Raw genomic sequence first — 27685 nt, 5'->3', positions numbered from 1 at the left:
TGCTTCTAAAGTTGACCAAACTGGCAACAATAATCTACGACGTTAATCTCGCTCTATTTTCGTATTACATACATACACTTTGTAGCTTATAATTACAAATATTTATCAACTATGCTGCTTCTGTTTTAGGTCACAACTTTTGGTTTCTTACTCTAAAATGTACTGAAATGTAATGTATTACAACATTACGTGTCAGGCATATAACACTACATTGCTAATATTTGTATTTTCTTAAGTTCCTCTTCAGCAACAAATAAATGTAAACATTAGTTTCACTCACAATCATTAAAGCCATCTAAACATGAATAGTTCTATATACTGTTGATTCAACTGTTTGAAAATTACACAGAAGATATATTTAATTTGCAATTAAAATTGAATCTTAGCATTAGCCATCAAAAATCGAAACTGCAACAACAGTAAATATTACAAATTACCACAACAAACAACTTTAACAATAATTTTACACATGTTTTAAAGAGCTTTGTGTAGCAGTTTTTATTTGTTTAACCCGTGATGGGGGGCAGTTTTGGGTGGGGTGTGGACGGAGACTCCACTAGTCGCCGAGGAGGTCGAAAATGTCAAAATTGAATCATCAGTTCAATGTTTTGGAAAATTTTGTCGAAACTTTACTGGTTTGAAACTCGCGAAGCGACAACGTGTGTTCTTCCCTCGCACGCTAGGTGGTGGCAGGAACGGAAAGCTTCGTCTATTGATTTGTGTATAAGATATCGCTTTCTCAATTTTACAATTTTACAAATCAGGAGTCTCATGATAATATTATATGAATATAATAAATTTAAGATATGTTCACAAGAAACAAATACCATGTATAGAACAATAGAACCAATTGTCTCAAATTGCCTCAACTCCTCCGATTTGCCATGCTCGTTGTCGTTGGATTTCTCGTTTCACTTTCAGAATCTCACATCGCCTCTCACGCAAATATATAGAGTACAGATTTGGGGTAAAGTGATCCTTGTCGTTGAAAATGCTTGGTTTTGGTTTGTCTCATTTTTTCATGCCCTGTAACTGTACTTATGCAGTGTTATGTAGTGCTTGATTTGAAGGTGCTTGTCATTACCCATCGCAATTCATCGTATTATCCAATTGTTGTGAACTTTTACATAATATTGTGTATAATGCAGAGGTTGTGCATATTAGAAGATTTGCCTGGGAGCACCTCGAGTGGGAGATGAAGGAAAGACCTCAGTTGAAATGGTACCCGACGAGAAGCATTCTTTGTCCATGAACCCCATCGCCATGGTTGGGCGAATCATCATCATCTCGATCTCATCTCCCATACCAAAAGGACACATTCATTTGTTCGTTCTCATTATGATTGGAAAATGCATGATGCTGCTGCTAGCTCCCGATGCTTCGCACTCGAGCTCCGAGTCTTTCCGTCAAATTTCCTCACTCACTTCCTCTCCAAAAAATATTTGCTTATACAAATGAAACAAGTACAATGGGCAATCATAATGGACAAGTGCGCATATTAATATCGGCATTAGATATTAAACTCATGCGCGTGAGGTTTGTTTGGAGAAAGCAGTTTGACCATTAATCCATTTCTTTAAAAATGGTGTACATAGAATGCAAAGTGAAAGTAGAGAAAAGAATAAAATGGGGAGAAATGATACACATAAACTCGCCGTATAAGTGCATATCATGTGTGTATAGCAGTAATGGGCTGCATATCATGCCCACTACCGTACATGTATAATGAAATGAGGGGAAACTGGGGAAAGCAGGGCAAGTGCTTCAATTTTCGTGTATCCATCTACGCAATGCTGTTGTACAAGCAGTGTCACGGAGAGGCTAATATTGGTGCTTCAAGTTGACAGGAGATGCTCGGAGGGGAGGATCCCTGCCATTTTATGAGAAATCAATGATTTTAAGGAAACCAGCAAAGCACCAACCAAACCATGCAAGCAAGTGAAACGAGCATCTTCTTCTTACGCCCTTCATGTACTTGTAGACAATCAAACAAGACGCAGCAGCAGCAGCGACAAAAGAAAGAAAGGCCGAAATACAGGACGGAGTTGGTACAGTGTCCCAAATGTGGTCATGTTCTTGGGTTTGATGCTACTACTGCTCTTCAATGATATCCATTTTTCCATTTCACAGGAATGATCCTTTCTAGCAATAAAAATAATGCAAAAAATTCACTTTTAAATTCATAAGAATTGTTTGGTTATACTTGTGATGTTACATAAATATACGGTGAATTTTAGTTCGTAAGTAGAAGATACTTAAAAGAAAGTTGTTTTTGAGACCTTAGTTATAAAGATAAAGTCATGACCTGTGACCTGGCGCCGTGACCTTGTGAGCTACAGTGCCCATCTTCGAATTTGATCTGTGCCTTGACCTAAATAAGTTAGTTTCTAATTTCACGTCTGACCGTTCACAAGTTAAAGCCCGAACGGACGGACAGACAGACATAACGATTTTATAAAGGGGCTTCACTTCTTTGGATGACCAAGGAGAAATGCATGCATGCGAGGTGTGGTTTTTGTTATAAAATTATATTGCTGCCGTTGCCGGACCTTTTTGTAAAATGGCATATTTATATAATCTTAACCATAGGATGGTTACGTGAATACTAATAAGTACGGTGCAATCATCCATGATGGTAAAATGAGACTAATACATATTACATATTTGTGTACTTTTAAATCTCTCGTTGAGTTTTTAGTTTGCAAGTTCTTCAAGCTATTTATAACTGCGTCTGTTCCTGATATTGGCTTTAAGCAGCAGAGTTTTCAGAGAGAGATGGACTTATTTTTTGGTTGACAGTACGTTTTTGATGCCGATCAAGAGGTTTTGGGTATTAATTAGTGGAAGCAGAGAGGGGAGAGGCAAGTTTGTGTGCAGCGGTGGGGGCTGTTTCTTTCCTTCTCGTTATGTGCCTGTGATTGTGCAATAGAACAATTGATACACAGTCCAACTTCATCATCCTTCCTTCCCCACTGAAATCCACCCGAACAAACCTCACCAACATACTCGGGTTGTTAACTCCCAGAGCTAAACTCTAATTATCATTACACGCAACAAAGATGGAAATACTACAAATCAACAGGGGCGGCGGAATCTCATTTTTTTTGCACCGGTGCTAAAATCCTGCTCCCAATATCATAACTCTCATCTCACTAATCCTAAACACTGTATAAACAAATACTTAATAATTGTACAAGGCTCGCAATCTTGGTCGAACCGGGGTATGCTTAAAGTAGTGATACTAATGGCTGCTTTTAAATGTAACAATGGATCACAGAATTAGAGTATTAGTATATCAGCATACCCCCGGCAAATATTTTTTTATCAATACCCACTCATGTTGTAGCTCAACACGAATACGTATCGGAATCCCGATTAGGGATTGATACAAAAATATTTATCAGAGCTATGCATATGAGTATTAGTATAGCAGTGATATTCACTAGTACACTCAGTATTCGCAAATTCGGGTGGATTGAAACCCGATTGGTGAATGAAACTCACGGCCTACCCGCCCCGCTAAAACCCGTAAATTTTTCCAGCAAGTCTCACTTATGACGCACCCATACTTATCTTCGGCTTTCAACTTCCGACATGTTTCAAAAATTTGACCTGTAAGATACTGCAGTCTTACGGTTTCGGTCTCCGGTCTCCTGCTTACTTCAATTTGCAAAGTTGCACAACTATGCTTCCCTACTTCCCTCTAGCCATTTTGCCCATCGCAATCCTCGCGCTTCATTCGCACCCCAAATGAGCTTTTTAAAAATGACTACATCATTATTCATTTTCATGAGCAATTGTTCACACTTGGTTCATTGGTTAAAATAGCAATAGAAATGTGAGTTTACATTGAGTTGAGGGCAGAGCTTTTTCTTTCTATTCTATGGGGCAGGGTTAATGGAATGGTGCAATTTATGGATGTGATGAGTTTGCAAAGCGGTGGCGCCGGTCCTGTTTCTAATGAGTGTCCTGTTGTGTGTAAGTATGCACCGGAGCAGAATGGAGTGTGTAGAGCTATATAGCGGCCGTGGTGGTGGCACTACTCACGGATGGTTTTCGGAGACAGAGGGAGAGAGAATTGACTTGGCTGGTGGTGTGAGTGAGTTTTTAGTGAAAAGGCTGTTTAGGGAAGACGACGCCGTGTGTGATGAGAGAGCCATTTCCCATTGACTCGCCATATTGAGCTCCTCTTCCTTCCAAAATTGTCAAGGGCTCGATTTCAAACCTGCTCTCCTCCTGTTCCTCCGGGGTCATCAGCCGCCGGCCACGACCAGGACAAAAGTTCTCCGGAACACGGTCCGCTCCTCCCACCGGGTGAGATTCCCCACGTCTGTCACCCACCTGGCAGTAGCCTCCCCTTAATTAAGCCACTAATTAATCCTAAATCCGTTTGTGGCCGCCGACTTGCTCCAACATTGTGTTGGGCATAGCACGGGTTTTAAATCCAATTATTCTCCATTGCACTGCTACAATTTTAAACTGCCAAGACTTATGGTTTTCGAGGGACAAAGTCAGCTGTAGCAGAGTGAATTGATAATATATTTTGTAGTTTGGTTTGGAGGCTTCGCACTCATATATTTAAACTCAAATTGGAAGCTATGTACAAGTCAGGGAAAGGAAAGTCCAGCTTTCAATTTCTGGAATTACTCACACATCGATATAACTATCAGCATTTTTGTTTTGTTATACAAATGAGGAGGCTCATCATTTGTATGGCTTAATTATAATTAGGTTGATTGATTCTAATTATCATCAAGATCGGTGTATAAGATTATTACTGTATAATATGAATGGTAAACAAACGTGTCACATGTTGATTGAATTTCAACTTTAAATGTATTTAACATGTCGGCAATTATCTATCAAACTAACTATTACATTGGTATATGCCTCCCATTTGTGGTTATATCGCTTTTCAACTTTAGATGATGCCCTCTTTACCCTTTAATTTTGTACTTTTGTTGACGTTTCAGGCTTGTTCTGCAATAATCTCAACCACTATCGTACCATCTCGGAGCCTTCTGTCTCGACACTTCACACACTTAGCTCAACCTATTGGCGATCTATAAAATGGATTATAATTGTGGGTTAATGATGAAGTGGTAGATTCTGGGAAATGCGTTTTCGTCGTTTATTTTCTAAGCAAAATTGTAGGACTACATCATCAGCGTCATCACTTGTCAAGTATCAACCATCGAGCTGACAATAAAAGTTTAGTGTAGTGTACAATGTTGAATGTTAAATGTGTGTGTGTGAACAAAATAAATCAGTGATGAGGCAAAGGATTTGGAGTGCCGATTAAGTTAACGATTTGTTAACCAATCATCCAGAAGGAATCAGAAACGGAAAATGAGCTCACGATCAAAGTAAGCCAGCATAATTTTATCACATTTTAAAAATCAACGTAACTATGATTTGGGGGGTGGTTGGGGCAAATTTGGTATGTATATGATTGGCATTTGTGGTTGCATTTTCTTATGGGAGCCGGGAGCAGCTTTAATTGTCGTTGGTTTATGGTGTATCAGGTGTCAAAAATTTACTGGGTTGCAATTCAATTTCATACAAGTGTCGGATAAGAATTAAAATACGAACAGTAAGGACTGTTTGTAATAGAAAAAAGCATGACTAAATGTGATAAGTCTATGATATATTCAACCTGATTTTATACCGGTTAAATTATGCAGTTGTTCTTTGTAACCTTGTTTTTCGGTGTAACATTAGATGTTTGCAAAACACTACATTTATATTTATAACATTACTTGCTGACCCAAAATAACTTTACTTTTTTTGCCCGTGCCTTATCCATGGACATTAGTGTTCTGTTATGCAATATGATTTTTTTACTTGGTCAAAGCAAGACATATGTACATATGTTAAATGCTTGTCGAGTAATTATATCAATTCTATATAAAAGTAAAACTGTCAGTCATAGGGCCAGACTTAACTATATTTAATTTAGGGAAATAAAAATAGAAATTGTACAAGGAACTCGGGTTGTTGCTTCAGTTGCTTGTATCCAAAAAAAAAATATATCGTCACTCAAACCAACGTAACGCTAAACGTAATTCGTCAGTTGTGATCTGAATTATGATTGATTAAAAAAAATAATAATTTGGGTAAAAAATAAAATTCCTCGAGTATCTTGATTTGCATATCATGTCATTGATGTCATTAATGGTTCAGCATGCGTAGTGGCTAGCAGTGAGTTGGTTGGAATTGGAATTGGAAAAAGAGTAATGGATCCGTTGGTTCGTGTGAAATTGCATAATAAATAGACTGCAGCAGCATCAGGGTGGCATCGCTTGGGTCGGTCGGTGTTGGGCTAAGAGTGGTTTTGGTGTGTCGACGAGGGAAGGAAGGAAGGTGATATGTATTTTATATAGATTTTAAGTGGAGAGACTAGGAGAGCGAGGAGGTTGAATTTTAGGGAGTTGCTTAATCGATAAAGAAGGCATTTTGTTTTCCTCCTCAAAAACTACCACTCCTGGCGTAATGTAATACAATTCAGTCCCTCTGCTCCTAATGGGTAAAATCATCATCAGCAGCATCATGGGACATGGAATTTTTGCGTACTACTGTATGTACGTTGTACGTGTGTGTGTAATACTCTGTGTCATGGCCAGTCTGATGTCATTTGACATTCACAAATAATTTTATCAGAATGCATAGAACATAAATTGGCACTACTAGTAACTTATTACTTACGAGTAAGTGATATTTGACATTTTGGTTGCATGGATGAAGGAATTACATTAAAATTAAGTACCTCTTCATAATTAAAAGGAATACTTTTTCAAAATGCATAGCTCAGCTCTTCAGCTCTTTGTACTTTTACCATAAATTGTTTCCGGATTATTCGAATCCGGAACTCTGAGAACGTCCTCCCCCCCCCCCAATCCTTGTCAGATTTCTTATCGTCATTAATGCCTTTGGAACTGGTCAAACATATCGTTCTCAAACAAACATTCTCGTTGAATATGAAAATTGATACATCCTCAAATCCTGTGCATTGCATTCGGACACAACTCCAATGCCTTAGCATTAGAGATGTGTTCAATCAAATAATTCGAATACATATTCAACGACGTTATGCTGCTTGTCTGTCTATTGAGCTTCTATATGCGTTTGCCTGCCTCCTTCTTGGTATAATTTCTTTGTATTTCTTGTAGCAATTATATATACCCAAATGTATATATATATATTTATAAGGATAATAAATTGTATTAATTGTATTATTCACACATTACTTTCTATGTACCATCCATTCCGAGATGAGCATTGCTATTTTGTTAGGTATGTTGCTTTCAAATAATGCGTTTGGATTTTTTGATGTCACGTTTTGACATGCCATTTTCACACCCGCATACTAAACATACATACATACAATATGCATATTAGTAATGTCTCTACCGTCAACCTTCGCTTATTGGTATGATGTAATGTATAAATGTTGTTATATTTGAGAACTACATACATTTCCCCTCAAAATGACGGCCGGGGTTCATTATCGTAATACCGAATGAGTTGAATGATTTGATTGGTGGTTGGCTTTCCTGCGCTTCCCTTCCTTTCTGCGCATTTCTTTCGATTTCTGAATTTCTCACATCTTCGTTGTCTCCGCCATTCATTACTTTATTTACTGAACCCAGCTTTTTGTTTGGTGACGACTAGTGACGAGGATCAGTCAAAATAGCCAGTGTTTGTAGACTTGTGGTGGTACATACTACAAAATTTAAATTTAAATGAGGACATACTCTTTATTACATTTTCATCTCTACTATTTTTACAATAAGCATTTGTTTGTCTTATCAGCTAACTATTGTCAAAAGAGTGCTGTATGCATGTAGCTGTAGTTGATGATGATGATGACGATGAATTATGTGATGCATGAATGTGAATGAACGTGACAGATAATATGCTAATACTCGGCTTATACAGAGCTTTTTATTTAGCAGTAACCGTCGTCACTTGGCATCATCGTTGGCATTGCGTTTTAAGAGGTCTATCCTCTTGTGATTAAAGATACATTGGGAGACGAAATGGGAAAAAGCTAAAGCATGATGTATAGTCTACTTAATAAGTATTGGATCAAAGGGAAGTTAAATGGGAGGTGCATGTTGCTTCTATCTATATGTATATATGTGCGTATATATATATGCTTGCTTTCTGATGGTCATGCTTAGTGCATTAAATTGCTAATTATTATCATCCGCCATGCTATCAACAAATGTGATGCCGTTGCTATATATTCTTCTTTACTTTACTTTTTGACTTACGTGTCATTTTTCAATTTTTCAGGATGGAGGACGTTGTGGATTTAAGTGTCAAGTAAGTAACACCCCCTTCCTCTCCCCCCCAAAAAAAACTCTATTCTATTACTGCATTATTCTGTTAAAGTATTGCTACAATTGCCGCATTCAAAGTATTTAAAAATTGCCATTAGTAATGTCACTGTGGGATATCAATATAGAATCAGCTGTGCATGGATTGTTCCAGTTCGTACTGTTGACCAATTGTGATTTTCTCGGTATATCATAGGTATATATTGTATAGCCTGCATACAGTGCTTCGATCGTTCATATTATTTTGCCCAACAAGTATTATTAGAGAACAACAAAAATTCTCATCTCACTAACTTGCTCGGAAATTTTAGAAATACGAAGTTAAATAAATATTGCGAATCTACATTAATGTTATTTAAATATTAACATACTCTAGAGCCGGTTGCAAAGGCTATGGATTACATATAAACAGGACATAACGTATAATGGATAATGCATTGAAAGAGAGCAGTGAATGAGCTCCGGTGCTGCTGAATCATTTATTCGATTCCATACGTATCTGTTGTATTTATTATTTAGTAGATTTTTAGTGGATATCGATTCATTGCTCATGTATTACAGAATAATCAACTATTGCCCTTTCTACCCGATTTTACTCTTTATTTCCTAGATTTTTTTCTTAGAATAGTCCTGTACTTTGTTTAAGCGCTTTGCATTTATAAACGAATTGAAGACGCATAAATATTGTGACTTTTAAAGCAGAGACACGGAATGATTGACTGGTAACACGAGACAGATATAAATATTTTTTAAATTTGGATTGTTTTTTAATTGGCTATTTAACAATCGTACCTATTTAATAGTGTGTACATAATCAAAACTACTCGAATTTTGAACGATTATTACATAGCTCTATGATTTTGAATGTACTATTAATATTATTTATTATTAGCTGAACAATATGTGGACAGTCATAAAAACGGTTCTTATTTGTTCAAAGAATTCATAATTTAAAGAATACTTTAAGGAATAAGCGTAATTGCAATTATTGCACTCATTTTTTTGCTAGTTTGCTTAATGTTGAAATAGGATAAAATGTAAGGTAATCTGTTTTAGGCCATAACCAATTAATTATAAATTATCACGTAAGCTGAATTCATAGCTTTCGGGATAAGAATGTTGTGGTAAAGTAAGAGTTTTCTGAAGTTTGGGCTCTTATTCTTTGTGGTTTGAGTCAGAATACGGAAATCGACATATATGTTTGTCATTTCAGATGTACATATATATTAAATATTGTTATTACTTAGGTTTAGTACGTATTGAATTCCTTAGTACATGATATTTCATGATAAATAATATGTATTTTTTAAATTTCCAGGAAAGAAAGTTCATCAGGCTCGTCCCACAAACCCAACGCCGTTTCACCCGAGGCAAACATTACTGGACAACAACTACAGTTGCCTCTCGGCTTGGGTCTACCCAATCTTCCAATTAACTTTCCACTGAATTTGCCATCCCTGGGAAATCTACCTCTCCCTTTATCGCTACCAGTACCTGGACTGTCGCAATTGCCAGTTCCACACAATGACCTCTCCCGATTTGTAAGCATGTTGAGTGGAGTTAGTGTTAACAATTTTGCAAAGCCCGAATCGAAAGAGGATTCCTCTGGCAGTAGTCGTAGCAGCTCAACAGGAGGGCTTGCCCAACAACATATATCTCATTCTCAAAATCATCACAACCATAACCACGCTTTCCACCTAAACCACAACCGTGGAAGTTCAGCAAGGAGTCTCGCTAAAGTAACCGCTGGAATAAAGAGAAAGAAAGAAGACTCGGACTATTCAAATATTCCAACTCGCCGAAGTTTAAGACCGAGAATTGAAAGGAGCTACGGTAAGCTGAAAACCCTTAATATATTTTTTGTTGTTGTATTCATTGACTCCTGATAGAAATTGCGACACGACACGACACGATAAGCTGGTTCATTCTCTTTGATTTTTGGTAAAGAACAACTCCCTGTAATTCAGTGTATTTCAAATATTCTTAATTGTAATATATAATGCAAACCTTTATTTGAACCATTGGAAAACTATACCAGTTGACAATTAGTTAATTACCACAAATAATACAACCTACAAACTACACTATGTTGTATCACGACGATTAGTTTCCACCTGCATAATTACTTCCGACAGCGACGTCAACCTAACTAATGTCCTGGCACATTGTTATCCTTTGTGAAATCTCGTGTCTTTTTCAACAATCTCAAAGAGTGTGTCCTTTCCTTTCCAGCTGAGAGTCCGGATATTGTTGTCGAATTTGAAGAGGAGCCGGTGAAAGTCAATGGAGCAATTATCGCCAACGGATGCGTTGATGACGAAGACGAGTCAGATAGTGATCCTGGAGAGATGCCCCCCTTGCCGGCAATGAAGGTAAGTCAACAAAGTTGGTATAAATGTTACTTGTATATGTACATATTTTACATAGTATTAAGAGCCAATCTTTTAACATTTACTAAATTTTTTACCTATTGTGCCACTGTAGGAATTGACAGAAGAAGAAGTGAAAGAACGTGAACGGACCCTTCGTAAACTGAAAGAGCAACTAAGAAATGAAGAGATGAAACTAGTCCTGCTTAAAAAGCTCAAGGTAATACATTGATTATTTAGAATCCATAATTTATTTGAACACATTGATAAACTATGAAATACACTTAGTTGGCTTGGGGAGTAGAGGAAAAACCCGATGTTGGTGGGTTGAGAAAACCTTTACTTGATCCGGATAGGCGTCCGAGATCACCATTCGGCCTCTTACACGATTTGTGTAAAAATGACCTATCATTGTTTACGTATAAAATGTGTGGTTCAACAAAATAGTTGTACAAAGAAAACTCAATGTTGGTGGGTTGGTACCACAGCTATCTAGGGTCACGAAAATTTTGAAAACTCAAGTAAAATAGGATTTGTGGCGATTTATAAAAATATGACCATGGAGCCTCTCTTTGAAGGGGCATGGCGAGCGCAAATGGGGACATGGAATAAAACAGCTTTCTTCACCTAGTAGTTCAGTTCAACATATCTGAAGGGTATCAAAATCTGTGTGTGTCAGTGCATGCAGTGGTGCTCGCACCCTTACTTTAATAGTTGGCTTTAGGAGTAGAGGAAAGATCCGATGTTGGTGGGTGGGTATTAATCACCATGACAATGACAAAATCAACAGTGTGCAGTGCAAAAAAAACTACCTTCATATTCGTGGTAAATTAACCAATCAGAAAATTGAAATACAATTTGTAGTTAGAAAATTATGAACGGATGTACTCATACCGTAACATAAACAAATCACGGACTACAGCTTTAGCTACTTAAGGTCAAATTGATACTCTGTGTATGTCTCAACACTGTTCACTTACTTGATTTTAATTTCTTATTTGCAGCAGTCACATTTCAATTCCAACTCGGATTTGCTTAAAAAGCTTCAATCTCAGCAAATGAAGGAAAATGTGTATATGGCTCCTGGTGCATCTATTCATTCTACGAATAATACATCTCCGGGTGCTACCAATAATAACAATTCATCGTCGCACCATGCACACAATAATAACCATCAACAACCCACTCACAACAATCAGCTTCACGAGCTACAAAATTTACACAAATTGCACGCAGGTTAGTATCAACCGTATTAATACATTTAGTAATCAATGAATATTAAATAACAGGTGAATGACCTTGTTTTTTTTCTTGCACCCAGCTGGTCTGACAATTTCAGGCGTGAAGGGCAGGTCCTCTCCAAAATTGCAACCTGGTACAAGCAACCTCAGTAAGTTGATAAATAAATGTGCTTACAAGCTAATTCAGCATCATATACAAAAAAATTGATAATCAAGTTTACAACTTAATACAATTGATTGATTTAGTTATTTGAGAATTTATGACATGTGTTTGTAGGCATTACAAGTGCGAATAGGGACAAGGACCGCGATTTAGGACTAAATTTGGCTCATTTGGGAATACCCGGATTATTTGGTCACAGTCACATTCCTGGTCTTGGGAATCTTGGGAATCTTTCAATTCCTGGACTAATCCCTCCTGCGCATTCTGGAGGAAGGAATCATCAGAATAATTCTCACAAATCATCCAGTGCAAAAGTTTCAACATTATTAAAGGTACTAAACATTTGATTCAACATTAAAATTTATTGTAATTTGTGATTATGACTCATGGCATATTCTGTCCGTACTTACAGCAACAACAACAGCAACAACAACAACAACAACAACCATCAAGGAATTCAAACTCTCAGAATGTTCAATCTTCTTCTCCTCTTATGTTATCACAACAGAAATCTTCAAGCGGTGCAATTCCAGCCCATTTGTTGGCTCAGGCTCAACAATCCCTACTTCGAAGTATGTTGATAATTATAATTCTTACTAATGAATTTGGCCTACATGTATAATTCATGCTCAACTGTACACTTACTTGTAGACTCGAGAGGAAACAATTTAACTGCAAACATGATGCTAGGGTTTGCAAACAATCCTCCTGGTGCAATACCGCCACCGAGCATCTCACCTGCGTCAGCCTCTGAAAAGTATGATCGTCCAAAAGAAGCCCATTCGTCATCCAACAATTCTTTGCAGCAGGTAGATCAATCAATCTTTAAACATTCTGAAATGTTGTCATTTTCATTGATGAAGAGGGTTTTATAATATTTTACTATTGAAATATTTTTCCTGCTCTTATCGACCAGTCACTTGTTGCGTCGGGTGCTATAATGGATACGAAGGCGAATTCTAATTCGGGCAACATAGTTAGTTTGGCATCTGCAAACGCTACAAATATTAGTGGTGGCACTTTAAGTAGCAGTAATAATTCAGGAGTTTCTATCACTTCCACGCTGGAGCAGGTACGCAGACAGGATTAAACCCTGCTGTTTTTAAGCGTGTTCCCGTATTTGTTCAACTCTTTGTATCAATGTGTTTACTGTTTACTAAAATTTACTGACTTTTTTATAGTACTTTTTTCAATTTTAGTTTTTTTTTATTAATTACGATCACAGTGCCAGTAATTTTTTTGTATGATTATTTTTAGGGGAACCTCAGTCTAGTAGTAGTTTAATTTCATTGGGTGATATGAATAAAACCAGGGAAATCCTTTTTCCGGAAAAAATCGGGGAAATGCCCGTAATTATATGAATAAAAATTTAGGCATTTGCTTTTCCCCGAGGGAAAGGAAAAAGGGAATAGCCTTTCCCTCAACCTCAAGATTTTCCCTGGAGACGGGGACTTTTGTATGAATAAAACCAAGGTGAAAGCCTTTCCTTCAGGCAATCTCCCCAAAAATTACCGATCAGCTATTATGCTGACCCTAACTAACGGAATTACCAGTAAAACTTAGTTTTTAAGCATCTGCTGCACCTTTTATGAACGTTGGACACTAGTTGGACATGTTAGGGCCTTAAAACTTACAAAACAAGATTTATCGACAAAAATATGCAGATTTTTATTTGCTATCGACATCGAAAAAATGTACTTTATATTTTCATTAAAAACCTGAAAATGTTTTCTGAAACTTTTTTAAATTCAAATTTCGGGCTCGATATCCAACGGGTCAAGCTACCGGTATCTCCCAAATTGCATATTAAATGCACTTATGTAATTGCAAATGTTGAAAATTTTCCAAAATTTTTTTTTGGAAAAATTCCGCTTTCGCTCATTTATTAATCTTTTAAGGGTCTATTGCGTGCGGGTTTTAAACTCGAATTTTCGTGTCTCAACTTTCCCTTCTTCCATTTAAAGGCGATTTTGAAACCTGTTCATCGCCGTAGGTTTTTCTTACAAAAATTAGATGATTTTTAGGTCTATACAAAGTTAGGAGGTTAGAGTTTAAATTTTTTTAGTGGTTAGGAAAATTTCGAAAATCTATAAAAATTCAAAAATAAGTTTGATGTTAGATATTATAAAACAACTGTCAACTGTACGACAACTGGGAGTAAAATCGTACAAGAGTTTGTAAATTCCGAGGAAACTGGATTTTTTGGCTAGTATTTGAAGATGGTTTTTTCGGATTACTCTGATTGAGTTTGGAGGGTGTTCAAAAAATCAAATACATTTTCAAACACATGAAATCAAATACCTACATTCATATACAACACTGAAATTTATTTAATTTTTGCAATTCTGAGATTAGCCTGTACCATACCGAATTTCAGCTTTTTTAACCAACATCACAAACCAGTGGGGGTCACTAGGGGTACATTTCTTTAAGAATTTGATCAAAAACATGGTCAGAAATTTTGGAAAATGCATTTGTCTTAAGGTGCGTTTATGCTTCACGTCACCGTCCCGTCCTCCTCCAAATCCGATTTTTTGATTGGCTGATTGAAATTATCACTACGACAATTAAAAATTTTAACCAATCAAAAAATCGGATTTGGAGGAGGACGTGACGGTGACGTGAAGCATAAACACCACTTTAGTTGCGATGGTATTATTTTAATTACATGTAATTAAAGTTAGGGGAATTGCCCGAAACCAGGGGGATTTGCCTGGCGAGAAAGGCAAAAGTTTATTCATACGAAAAGGGGCAATAGCCTTGACCTGTGAGACTTTCCCTCAGGCAAATGCCTTTCCCTTTTCCCGTTTCCTTGGAGGATTTCCCTGGTTTTATTCATACCAGTCATTAATAGTGTTGTTCTTCTTCCTTCTTGTTGTTCGCATATGTGAATGTTTCTAATACCTTGATTTGTAGTTTTTAATATTGTTGTTTCGTATATATTTATATGTATTGTATGTAGCGTTGCATCTTGTTTGTGCTACATTATTACTTAATTTGGACTGAATTCGCCTTATAATTTTTCTAAATTCTTAGATGTACTCGTTGGTTAATCATTACTACTGGTGGCATGTTGTCTGTGCCCATTTCTCATTTTTATTTGATTCATGCATTTTTATTGTTGTTTTTTATGAATTTTTTAGGCTGAGAGACGGCACAGGTTAGCTACTGGGCCTGAAGAAAATGAGACTCCTGCTCAACGCCAAGCTGCTGCTAAGGTGGCTTTAAGAAAGCAACTAGAAAAGACATTGCTGCAAATCCCACCACCTAAACCTCCTCCACCAGAAATGAACTACTTGCCGAACCCTAATAACTTTGAATTCTTGGCATTAATTGGACTAGAATTTGTAGGTTAGTGAATGACTTTGATTCCCAAACAGTTTTCGTAAAAGTGTCCAAGAAATATCAGATATTTGTACTAGCTTTCAACTTGAATGAACTTTAGACTACAAAAATAATCTAATTTGTATTTGTATTTTTAGTGGACTACATTACCAAAGACCCCAACGAAACACTTTTATCTCTTGATCCATTTACTTGTAGTCAGTGCAATACTGACTTTTCTTCTATATGGAAATGGGACAAGGCGAATAAAGGTAAATGAATTTTATTGCTACAAACTAGTGCAGATTTTATTTTGCTTAGTAAATATTACCCAGATCCACAAGAAATTAACTTGACAAATTAGTTGGTTTTCAACGGGTTTTGACCGAGTTGACGACTTGTGGTAAATTAAAGGTTGCTAAAGTTTGGGCGCATTTGACTATATTAATGTCATGCGTCAGAATAATGCAACCAACACGTTTTTTAATTACACGCGTACGCAAATGTGTATTATTTATTATTGTGTTACTAACAATTAATTTTGAACATTTGATTTATTGTAGGAAAAGTTATATGTGATCAGTGCGTTACGACAAATGTGAAAAAAGGTTTGAAGGCTGAACACACGAATCGGTTGAAAACTGCATTCGTTAAAGCATTGCAACAAGAGCAAGAAATAGAGCAGCGATTAGCACAGGGAGGGTCTTTAAATGATCTCGTCATGAGCAACACGAATGGAAGAAACGGAAGCACACCATCTCCAACAGGTGTGGCCGATAGGAGTTCTCCACAGGTTTCATCCTCATCAAGAAATCGTACCCCAACCCAATCCCCCGGGCTTACTGGTCTTTCCCTCCCTAACTTACCCCTGCCCTTAACTTTGCCTCGTGAAACTGAAATAACACCTCACCGGGAACCCTCACAACGAGAACGGGAGCGTGAACATAGGGATCGTGAAAGGGAACGAGAAATTATGCAGCGAGAAAGAGAAAATTCACGAGAGTTACAGAGACAACTCGTTCGCGAACAAAGAGATAGAGAACAACGCGAACAAAGAGAAATGGAACGCGAGCAGCATCGTGAACGCGACCGAAATGAAAGAGAATCTCACAGGGCGCCACAAGTTCGAGACACTAGATCATCGCACGCTCATAACTTGACACGACAACTGCATGAGAGCCAACAGGCATTGCAAGCTCTTCAGCAAGTTGTGAGTAATCTATTTAATTGCTGCACCGATACTGTGGTGTTATATCACACATGTGCTAGCTAGGATCTAATAATAATAATGGTGTGTTTTTTCAGCAACGACATGCGGAAGAGGCGGCCATGGCTGCAGCAGTCCAAGCTCAAGCTCAACAACAACAACAACACAGAGAAAGTGGTGGGGGCGGTGGTAGTAGTAATAGTGGTGGTGGTAGACCGAAAGGAAGTTCGAAGGTAAACTATTTACCAGGCGTTTCCCCGTCTGTATCCGCATCCCACCTATTCTTTAGAGACCCCCAATCCCCATTTTCTACTCTAAATGCTATTTTGAGTCAAAATGCTACTGTGCCCGTGTCAGTTTCAAGTTCTAATCATCAAAATCAGCATCAATCGCATTCGCACAACAGCAGCCGTCGAAGTCGTCAGTCGGCCGAAGCGGCTGTTGGTAGTTCTGCAACTTCATCATCGTCATCCCGAGGTCAAAATCAGGGTCAATCTCAGAGTCAGAATCAATCGTCAATTCTTGAGCAATATAACCAACAATTGAAACAAAACGTATGTGGGAAGGGAATTACATTATGATATTGTATTGTAGCTGTTGTATCGTGTATCATTATTCCTCCTCCTCACTCTAGTTTGTGCTGGTGATTGTTTCGTCATTTTCGTCTTGTGGGATTATTAGAAAGATTGTCTCTCCCCATTTCTCCATTTTCCAAATGTTTTGTTACCTAGTTTGACTTACCCCTCAGTTACCCCCTTCGCCCTTTTCCTTAACTCTTCTCTTTTAGTGCTTACTTCATGGACATTCCTATTGGAAAGCCTTTTATAGTAGTAATAATATATGTTGGTTATACTGCCAGCAATATTTGTGTTGTGCAGTTATGTTTTTTTTGTAGAAAATTGGTTGTGGCACTTGTTTTATACACTTTTCATTTAAAATTATTGATTATGACACGCACGCATTCCTTCAACATGCTATTATCAGTACCATTATCACAACAAATTAAAATTCACACCAAAAATGAATATTTTTTATGTATCTGCACAGGACCTGCTGAAGCAGTTGTCGAAACAGCAGCGAATGGACAGCGAGGCTGCAGCCAAGTTTATGAGCGCAATGGGAATGGGATCTGCAGGGAATCAGACGCTGTCGAACACAGCATTAGCCACTGCAGCAGCACTTCAAGCTGCACACCAGCAAATGCTTCGATTACCATCAGGACAGGCTCAACAACTACCTGCCCATTTGTTACCATTTTCTCCTTTACTTTACCCATACCAGATAGCCATGGCACAAGTATGAAGCAAAACATTATTATTATTATAGTATTTCTTGGTAAATTTGACATTTTCTCTTTCGTCTGCAGGCAGCAAGTGGTAAACAAATGAACCCTCAATCGATGGCAGAAATTCAACGACAAGCCGAAAATTTGCAACAACTTCAACGATCATATCTTTTAGATATGATTCCTAACTCTCGGAATATGCCCCAAAACTGGAAAACATAATGAATGTGGATATTAAGTCACCTACTGTAGAAGTAATTTGAAAATGTTAACGTTTGTCAATTTTTATTACTATAGTGTAAACGTAGTTGCATGAATGTATGTATTTCCCTAGTGTGATTAAGATGTAGTATAGCCTCGGAAATTTATGGTATTGCGATTGCGCCAAAATCAAAATCAGTGTCTTTGTACATGATCATGCACGAAGTTATTTAATTAACTCACCAAAATGTTGTTTCCATTTGTTAATATATCGCGTTAAATTCTTGCAACTTTTTATAACGATCCTGTTTTTAAATATTTTTATTACTGCCAAACTATGAATGCAGTGTCTTTCGAATGCTTTAAAAATAAATCATTTTTACGTTTCTGTATTTACAGTATATTTTGTACCAATTATCAATGATAACAATTTTTGTTCCTAGTTAAGAAAGTAGTGTTACATAAAAGAGTTGTTGTGAGAATCTAGAACACCACAAGCGTGAGTTAGTAGGCTATATTATTATTCTAATGGAGAAGGGCACTTAAGAGCATGAGCAATAATAATGTCCATTGTGTACCAAGTTCAAATTAGTCTCACAATATGGTATTAATATTCTTCATTTTCGTAGTATACATTCTATACCTAGTAGGTATAATAACACACATATTACATATAAGAATAGCGTCCTGTCTCATGCTGTTAAATTATTGGCTCAAAAGACTGTTTTATCTCTAACTGTGCTTATTCTAATCCTATTACCACTTTCCTTTGATGGAACGAATGTTCACTAGCATACTATCGTCAAACCATTCAACAACATTGCTTTACATTTGTTAGCGTGGGTGACGATCTGACGATAGTTTTGAATTGTTCCGTATCGTTGTTCCTTCAATGGAATTTTGTATACTAAAATATGGCTGATCTACGCTACCCTTTACTTCATACCATACCTTGGGTCGTACTATATCGTATATAGTATGTACTTGACTTTTAATATGAAAACCCTCGTCTCTATATTTCCTAGACTCGCTCATTATAAAAACCCTTGAACGTGAAACCCATGTTGTTGAATGCAGAAGAAATGTTATACGAGTTATTGAATTTACATTAAATTTGGTGTATATTTATATTTGACTATTAATATGAATAATTGCAATCTTCAATGTAAAATCAAATTTCAATATTATAAAATAAATTCACACGAAAAAATGAACTCTTCAAAAATCTTCTTTATTTTATCATTTTCAGAGTTCAGATCAGTTGCAAGTTATTACATAATGATGGTAAAAAGGTTTAAATTATGCTTACACGTCGGAGGCAAGTACCATTACATACGTACATATGTCCGTAACGACTTTGAGAGAATAATATCAGGTTATCAGGCCAATCCGATGATACCACATGCCAACCTCCCACCAGCATTGCCAGTTTTAAGACTTGCGATACATAATTAAAAATTATTTTTTATGTCGTTCATGTGTAATTATTAACTAAAAATATTATTTAAGTGTACCTGTCATCTACTGACCCTCGTCCTAGGTCGTCCTCCTTTTCATGGACAACTATAGCCCTCCCAATGATTGAATTCACACCCGTCAATGAAATCAGTGGATCCATAACTCTGACATTAGCTACCCCATTCATAGCTTCAATGTTACCAAGATCTCCAATGTGTCGATTTCTGAAATTGACATGAAATAATCATCAAAAACTCAAGCTTTTATTTCTTATCAACTTATCATTCACCTGTCACTTGGTGAACCGTGTGGTTGCATATAAGGGTTGAAATGTGGACCAGTCGAAATACAACCATTTGTTAAATTTCCAGTTTGATGAATGTGGAATCCGTGTAGTCCCGTGGTCAGACCTGTTACGGTTCCATTCAGTAAGACGGGAGTGTCGGGTCTTTCTTGCGTCAAGACAATTAGCCCCTCAACCCCTTTGTCCCCTTTGAGGATTGCCACTGCCGAACGCATAACGGCTGGAACCTGTAAATGAACATATATATATGATGAATTGGTTCATTTGTAAATCAAAGAAAAGAGACTACATATTATCACGGATCCACTCGAGGAATTAATCAGAACGTAAATTATGATATATATACATACATATGTAAATGTAGCAAAATTAAGCATTCGATTACCTTGGACGACCCCACGTAGACTTCATAAATATCGCTAACCACGTCCGGTTGGGCAAAATTTCTTCTAGCATACACAGATCTGTCGGATACTGGTTGTCTCTGCTGGATGACGACCTGACGCTTATGTCTCCAAGCAGAACCAGAGCTTGCCAATAATATGGTCATAATTACCAGTAATCCCAAAAAGTTTCCCATGATTTTTAGAAAAAAATATAGTAGCGAAAATGAGATTTTTTTGTGTAGGAAAACTTGAGACGGAATCTCAAAGTGACAGAGTTGAAGGTGGTTGTAATGCAAGTGATCAACAAGAAATGTTGGTGAGCGTCTATATTTTGGTAAATATAAAAATAGACACGATGTGGATAATAATATGTATTATGTCCGTATACATGGTCCGAAGGCATGGGTTCTTACTCTTGCCCCATCATTGTTGGAAGGTGAGGTCATCCGCATTCAGTAAACATCGTCAAGGTTGGCAGGTCTCATCTTCATCCAACACACTGCACAGGGATCCTGCTTGCATAATTTCCATGATGCACCTCTCTTACTTCTCATCGTGTTTATGGACATCCTTTTGAACTATGCAGGTGTAACAAACCCCATCATTCGCACGATTTTCTTTTATTGAAATCTTATATGTATTATACGGATGATCCAAAGTAGTAAATAATATATAATTCGGTTCCTGCTGGTTCCTGCACGACTTTTGTATGCCCCAGTGAATCTCTCTGGTCTATGATTTTCATTTTCGTAAAAATTAGCTTTATCTACGCACGGGACTACAAAGCACACTGCGTTGGATAAAATAAAAATCAGTCAAGTGAGGGTCATTTAGGAGTTACTTACAGAAAGGATAAACATACATCAGATCATGGATGTATAGGAATGCATCAGATTTACTGATGCAAAGCCTGTTTAATAAATTTCTGAACTATAAGATTGTTTTAAATGCTTCCATCACACAAAACTCACACAAATCAGGTAACAACTAATGGTAAGTATAATTTGTTACACAAAAACGAATTTTTTTGTCGGCATATTTAAAATTGTTTATTCTCGTTGGCTGACGCCATTATGTATTAATATACGTAGGTGTTTTATTATTGATTTTCAAAACGTATGTTCCGCATTGTTTCTGACCAAAATTTTGATGAAATAACAAACTTCAGATACATTTAGGATGCTGTGATTTTTTTCAGCTCTTTAGGTTAACATCACCACTAGCAATAAATCAGCAAACTTTACCTCGACGGAAAAAATGTCAGATTTGCAAATTAAATATCGTAGTGTGATTTAACTTTTAACGCTGGAAGGGCAATCGGTGTCGCAGATTTATGATCGCATGCTTAAAGTTTACGATGAAAACTGCCCAACACAAAGCACAATATAAATTGGGTCAGTAACTTCAAATGATGGCGAAAAGTGGTCTCGGACAAAAAGTCGCCAGGACGCCCAAAATCAGTTTCTTCCACAGAAAGGCTCCAGAAACTAGAGGAACCAATAATTAGAGATCCACGATTGAAACTGTCCTATTTAGCAGATAAGATGGGTGTTCTAAAACCAACAATTTGTTCCACGTTAACTGAAGACTTAGGTATGAAAATGGCTTCCGCCCGTTGGGTACCAAAATTGCTTTCGGCATCTCAACAACAAGATCGAGTTGACCTTTGCAATGCCAATTTTAACCTATTAAATGAAAACTGGAACCTGCTTCATATTTTAGTAGTTGCATATGATACTTGGGTTTACTATTATGACCTGCAGACTAAACAATACTTCATGCAATGGGAGCACGGGGGGTTGCCACCGCCCATGAAAGCAAAAGCGTAAAAATCTGCCAAAAAATTGATTATGACTATTTACAATGATACAAAAGGTCCCCTTCTTACATAATTTCTTGCTTGGGGCAGCCTATGCAGGAACCCCGACGGAGCTGCGTGCTGCGGTTGAAGAGAAACGTGAGGTCAAAATAAAGAGTTGGCCTTTTTTTAGACGACAACGCGCCAACAAATACCTCGCTGGTTTCGAGGGCTGCTGCAGACGAAAAACGCTTCACCGTCATAAACCACCCCCCGTACAGTCCAGCCTTGACCCTTAGTGATTATTATCCGTTTCAAACGTTGAATAAAAGCATGAAGGGGAAACGATTTTGGGATGATAATGGAATCAAGTCGTAAATTTTTGCATATTTTCGAGGTAAATTTGGATGATTTATTGCGGGTGTTCCTTTTAACCGATTGGGCTGAAAAAAATCACGACTTCCTAAATGTATTTCAAGTTTGTTATTTCATCAAAATTTTGGTCAGAAACAGTGCGGAACATACCTTTTGAAAATCAATAATAAAACACCCACGTACATATAGTATTATAAGATGATATGATGATCATGCATTGGTACTCAGTCAAGCCATACGACAGGGAAGACCCTGGATGTATGATTGTTCATTAAAAGGTGAATGTCAAGTTCTTCTTCTCAATTCCATTTGCATGTTTATATGTATTCATGCATGCATGGTATATGATATGCATAATTAGAGGATGATCGTTCATTATTCAACTGTCACCTAAAACAATACAATGAACAATACAACATTCATGGGAATATTTACGCATAGGATAAGTTTCACTTGACTTTGATTACAATTGAAGGTTATGTTATGGAAATCGCTATAAAACTCTTTTGCGCACTGCGTTGTTTATTCTTTGGTAGAGTGGTCAAAACAATGAATCTCAATGAATCTATTAAATCATTGTCAATCATGCTAGGCTAGATTGGTTGTGACTTTGACCACGTTTGGATGGTCACTCAACTTTTGATACAATTTATGAACATCTTGGATAACTGTTTCATCCAATTCTATGGGATTAATGGGAACATAATCAATATCGCCGTAGACAACAGTATAGTTTAGCTTTTCTAGAGCATGCTTGACTTTAAAGAATATATCTGGGGAAGTCGAAAATTCGTATACTTCACCAAAATCTGGATGTCCTGTTTGAAATGTAACATCGTCAGCTGCAATATAAAGTCATTGTTATTAGTTATTTTCTCATAATCGCAAAGTTGATGAGAATATGGTCAGAATATTGACAAGGAAGAAATATAAAGTATTGGACAAGTATTTACGTTATTATTTTTTAAGATAATTTTTTAATTACTAAAGGGGAATATCCTTTGAATATGTGTAATATGATTATATGCTCTTGCCTTCAGCTTTGATTGCGTCCTCTATAACTTCATCCAAGTTATCTGGGTGGGCAGGTTTGCCATTGAGCTCGTTGCAGAGAATAATCCCTTTATGGAGAAATAGATGAAGTATAGAATCTTCACCAATAACAGCCCTATTTTTCCTCAAAATTGTGTTGATCTCTTGCTTAGTTTTATTTAGACTGTCAGAACTGATGTCTGCAAGTACAGCACAATTTCCAGGTCCCCTAAATACGAGTGTCTGTCGTTTCTCATTGGTTCGGTTCTGTTATAAATCGGATATATTATTACAGTTAAGAGTCGTAATCAATTTGTATAGATTATAGATAATCGCGTATTACAAATATATAATCCATACCGCTTCTCTCTCCAATGTTTTCTCATACGGAGCCATTGGTAGCTTTTTATCCTAGTTATTTGTGTGTAATTTATTTTATGCTTTATTTATTTCTATCATATTAATTTTTAACCTTAATTTGCGATATAACTTGTGCCAGTTTAGAATTTAGTTTTGGGTCTGTGCTCCCACCTCCTTCTAAAAAGATGAGTGTGGCGATATGTTAATTTCAATTCATTGCGGCGATCAGATTAAATTGCATTAGACCATTAAACAGGATGATTTACCTCGGATAGCAATCTTGATCTGAATTTATGAAAAACGAAAATAAAGTCACTAATGCATAATTAATAAATAAAACGTGATATAATATGCTTACCATATTCACAAATCTAACTGTTAGACTAGATTTTTCCATATCTTTCGCCATTTTTGTATGCTTAATATTTGCCCATTTACTGTGACCTACGTAAGACTAATTTTAGTGGACAGCTCAAAACATGATGATTAGTAATTAATTATTTGTAGTATTTTGTAGGGATGGGCAAGATCCTCAAAAATGTATTCTTACAAATCAATACTATTTAGTACATCTTATTCCATGCTATTTAGCTTGAAGATCATATGACCAAAAATTTGTATTTTATAAAAACTGAAGTTATCAACATCCTCCAAGTGGCAAGATATCAAGATCTTGCCCACCTCTGATAATTTGATAATATATTAATATATATGAGAAACTATTATATTAACCTGCATTTCTTGAAGGCTGATAAAAATCTACATAAATCAATGAAATCAGTATTATAAAAATAGTAATTTGAACCTGCAACCGGATTGCACACAATTATTTTTATAGCCTCACATTGTGGACATGAGACCAATGATCTCCCGGAGTTAAATAAGTTTTCAAGTAAAGCCGGGGACGATGTCGGCGTTCCTGTTCTGCGGACAATTTTAGTGATGAGGTGTCCAATCTCTCCAAATAGATTCATAATGTATCTCCTAATTTCAATCTAAAAATTACCAACAAAACTTATAGAAAAGGAAAGCTCATGACGGTGTAAAAGAACAAGAAACTTTTGTAGACAAGCTAAAAGTGTGTGGAAAAATCCATTCCCGGCGACCAAACTTAGGATTAGATTGAGAATTGTTGGGAATGATGAGACCGAGAGATATTTCGACATTTTTTTACCTAAATTAATTATCTATTTCATGCGGATTTAATTTAATGGGCCGAATCATGTTTTGGATTGTTGACATGTTATTTTGTTGAGTAATTTTATTCAATGTGACCTTTTTATCATGATGTGAAATAAATAATTCTGTAGAGGATAGCTTTCATATCAAACCTCGCATTGAGATTGTGTCAACGAAAAACCGGGTTCTTTGGTTCAGTGTGGATCACTCCTCCTCATTCAAAAACTTCACTCGTGTTTTGTGTGACTCGTGTTTGCCGTTCGCTGTTGATTCCTACATTTCTCACCATTTCTTCCTGTTTTCCATTTTTTAAATAATTACATTTCACGCATCTTGTACCTTCAAAAGGCCTAATTCAGCTCAACTAAAATAACGTTGGTCAATATCTAAGCAGTTCAAAAAGAGGTTAGTTTAATGAACTGTGTGTTTGTTTTCATTAAATTCTGTACTTTCAACTTTGCAATGTTTTACTGGACGGATTATAATACTTGCTACTTTGTACTTTCAGAAAACATGACTTTCGAACCGAAAATGTCTCGCTTTGCTGTCCTTCCGGATGACGTACCCGAACCTATCGCAAAAAGTTCGGGGGACAAGCCGAGAAAGAAGAAGCCAGCTGACCAAAAAGCTAAGGTTGGACCTGTAGGAGACGCAGCAAAAAAGAAGGGATCGGCAGCCAAAGGAAAGGTATTATTAAACAATAATTCAGTATTTATCATTGACCATTTATTACATTGGGTGTGTATATAACTAATTCCTTTGATATTATTACAGTCCCTCAGAAGTTTAGCCTTTGGAAGTGCCTCCGAAAATGGGAAAAAGAAGGCCATGATCCCTCCTGCCCCTCAGCCTAAACCACTTGTTAACGGTGCTAAGAAAACTTCAGCTCAGTGGGAAGACTGGCAACGACGGGACACTGATGTAAAAACTTGTTTAGCTTATCTAAATAATGCTGTGACTAAGCCGATTAAGCTTACATCTTCTCGAGTACTCTTCTATAACTATTCCATCTACCATTGCATTTAGCTTGTTGACGAGGAGTATGAGACTGATTTGGAGGCAGCCTTGTTCCAATCCCAGCTAGATTTTCAAAAAGAGTTGTCTCGACAAGAATCAGAAAAGGCTGCAGCAAAGTCCAGCAAAGTCAAGAAGAAGGGGATTACTGTGCCATTAACTGAGTTCAATGCCTTGTTGTTGAATGTAAGCAAATATGTAATACTAACAGTCCAATCACTTGTACAAAATTATTTGTATTTAAATGCCATTCTCATCAACCTTCATATAGAACCCAAAGCAGGATGCTGCTAAGCAGCTTGCTAATCCGTATGCCGATGAGCCTGATGAAGAACTAATTGAAAGTTATAGAAATCAAGCTCGGTTGCAACTTGAGCGTGAGAAACAAAGGGAACAACAACGAGATGCATCAACAAAGCGTACCTCTTCTGAAGGGGTCTATAAGGCATAAAATAATATAAATTCTGCAACATTTCTATGTGATATTATTCTAATATTATTTTAATAACTTTTTTGCAGCACCCTCATTCTAAAGAGCGAGCAAGGGAGTCGGAATATGACGAACAAAACAGAACGATCGAAAATCTAAGAGCTGAAAATGAACTACTTAAAAGCGAATTGGAAAATTCGAATCGTGAACTGGAATCTTACAAAGCTCGGTTGAAGAAAGTTCATGAGATATTCCAAGGTGCCCAAGAATGTAAGGCTCAAAAACGACAAATTTGTAGATAATTAAATTCATTCCGTCTGGCTTCATTTTTTAAATGGATGGTTTTTTTGTGTATATAGTAAAGGATAAGGCGAAAATAATTTTTCAAGTTGAAACCCTCACGAAATTTCAAGAAGACTTGCAGGAGCAAATTCAAGTGTTGCATTCTCAATTAGAGCAAGAGAGGTCAAAATCACATGCAGCTATTAATGAACAGCGCCGACTGATGGAGGTAATAAACGATTTGAAATATTTTAAAATACGACATCTCATTCCCGATCCATTTAATTTAAACTTTAATTTTAACAAAAATTATCACATTTACAGCAATCTCGTCGTCGGACCAATACTGAAGTGAGTGCTTGAACCTCTAAAGTATCGACTAAAGTACCACCGACTTCTGCTGCTGTGCTGTGAAGGAATATCACCAGGCTAAATGAATACTGACATATTTTTCTATATAATATACATATATTAAAGTTACAATTTTTTGTTTAATTTCCATTCGGATTTTGTATTTCAATCTTGTTGCAAGCAATTATGTTTTAAGGTATTATCTTTGTTGGCCAAATATGAAGTTTGTAGCTTATATAGGTAGTCGTTTATCAAATACGATTTGTGTAAAACATTTACATTTTTTTAAAAATCTTTATGTACCATTTTGTCAATGGGGCAGTCATAAGTCAATCTTATCCATTATAAAATAATTTAAAATGTGAAATTTAATTTAATACATGCATTACAATCAAGTAATTTCCCAAGCGTGGACATCATCAAAAATCAAGTTAAAAGAAAATTTGTGATTTAATCTTTTGTCCTTTTGAACAATGTGACCAGAGAGAGTCTAATCAATCTGTTAAATCAAAGTGAAGCCAGATCCAAAGAGAGTAAAAGAGTTTGATTGCATCTGCTGCCCACACAATGGGAAAAAAGAATTT

The 27685-nt window shown here is 36.7% G+C and overlaps 4 protein-coding genes across 9 annotated transcripts; 2 read left to right on the top strand and 2 right to left on the bottom strand.

The window, feature by feature from the left end:
- The first annotated feature begins 3969 nt into the window (after window positions 1-3969).
- Window positions 3970-19284, top strand: LOC110842142 (histone-lysine N-methyltransferase, H3 lysine-79 specific). 6 transcript variants are annotated; one of them, XM_035846681.1, is made up of 18 exons: window positions 3970-4314; window positions 4974-5366; window positions 8299-8328; window positions 9661-10175; window positions 10575-10714; window positions 10827-10931; window positions 11716-11947; window positions 12033-12101; window positions 12230-12447; window positions 12528-12687; window positions 12767-12924; window positions 13032-13187; window positions 15259-15466; window positions 15598-15711; window positions 16003-16649; window positions 16745-17200; window positions 17694-17942; window positions 18013-19284. In XM_035846681.1, exons 2-18 carry the CDS (start codon window positions 5350-5352, stop codon window positions 18151-18153), a joined length of 3615 nt encoding a protein of 1204 aa, XP_035702574.1. In that variant the 5' UTR covers window positions 3970-4314; window positions 4974-5349; the 3' UTR covers window positions 18154-19284. The 6 variants fall into 6 exon arrangements, with proteins under 6 accessions (XP_035702574.1, XP_035702575.1, XP_035702578.1 ...); XM_035846682.1 differs by lacking the exon at window positions 8299-8328 and having other exon boundaries at window positions 3971-4314; XM_035846685.1 differs by lacking the exons at window positions 3970-4314; window positions 4974-5366 and adding an exon at window positions 7238-7293 and having other exon boundaries at window positions 16745-16879.
- A 60-nt stretch (window positions 19285-19344) lies between these two features.
- On the bottom strand, window positions 19345-20605 carry LOC110842144 (superoxide dismutase [Cu-Zn]). Its single transcript, XM_022087856.2, has 4 exons — window positions 20280-20605; window positions 19880-20121; window positions 19647-19814; window positions 19345-19569 (listed from the first exon to the last, which is right to left on the bottom strand). The coding sequence occupies exons 1-4, from the start codon at window positions 20472-20474 to the stop codon at window positions 19512-19514; spliced, it is 663 nt and encodes a 220-aa protein (XP_021943548.1). The 5' UTR covers window positions 20475-20605; the 3' UTR covers window positions 19345-19511.
- A 2344-nt stretch (window positions 20606-22949) lies between these two features.
- Window positions 22950-24934, bottom strand: LOC110862993 (probable transcriptional regulatory protein DICTH_1505). Its single transcript, XM_022112199.2, has 8 exons — window positions 24690-24934; window positions 24578-24604; window positions 24204-24289; window positions 24112-24130; window positions 23958-24022; window positions 23846-23896; window positions 23488-23752; window positions 22950-23295 (listed from the first exon to the last, which is right to left on the bottom strand). Exons 1-8 carry the CDS (start codon window positions 24817-24819, stop codon window positions 23042-23044), a joined length of 897 nt encoding a protein of 298 aa, XP_021967891.1. The 5' UTR covers window positions 24820-24934; the 3' UTR covers window positions 22950-23041.
- A 303-nt stretch (window positions 24935-25237) lies between these two features.
- On the top strand, window positions 25238-27538 carry LOC110861144 (G kinase-anchoring protein 1). The gene is made up of 8 exons (XM_022110255.2): window positions 25238-25429; window positions 25533-25711; window positions 25799-25945; window positions 26051-26224; window positions 26310-26483; window positions 26558-26738; window positions 26828-26979; window positions 27075-27538. Exons 2-8 carry the CDS (start codon window positions 25538-25540, stop codon window positions 27111-27113), a joined length of 1041 nt encoding a protein of 346 aa, XP_021965947.1. The 5' UTR covers window positions 25238-25429; window positions 25533-25537; the 3' UTR covers window positions 27114-27538.
- Window positions 27539-27685: the final 147 nt, after the last annotated feature.

This window comes from Folsomia candida, unplaced genomic scaffold (genome assembly GCF_002217175.1).
Source record: "Folsomia candida strain VU population unplaced genomic scaffold, ASM221717v1 Fcan01_Sc001, whole genome shotgun sequence".
Lineage (NCBI taxonomy): Eukaryota > Metazoa > Arthropoda > Collembola > Entomobryomorpha > Isotomidae > Folsomia > Folsomia candida.
This window is presented reverse-complemented; position numbering and strand designations above follow the sequence as displayed.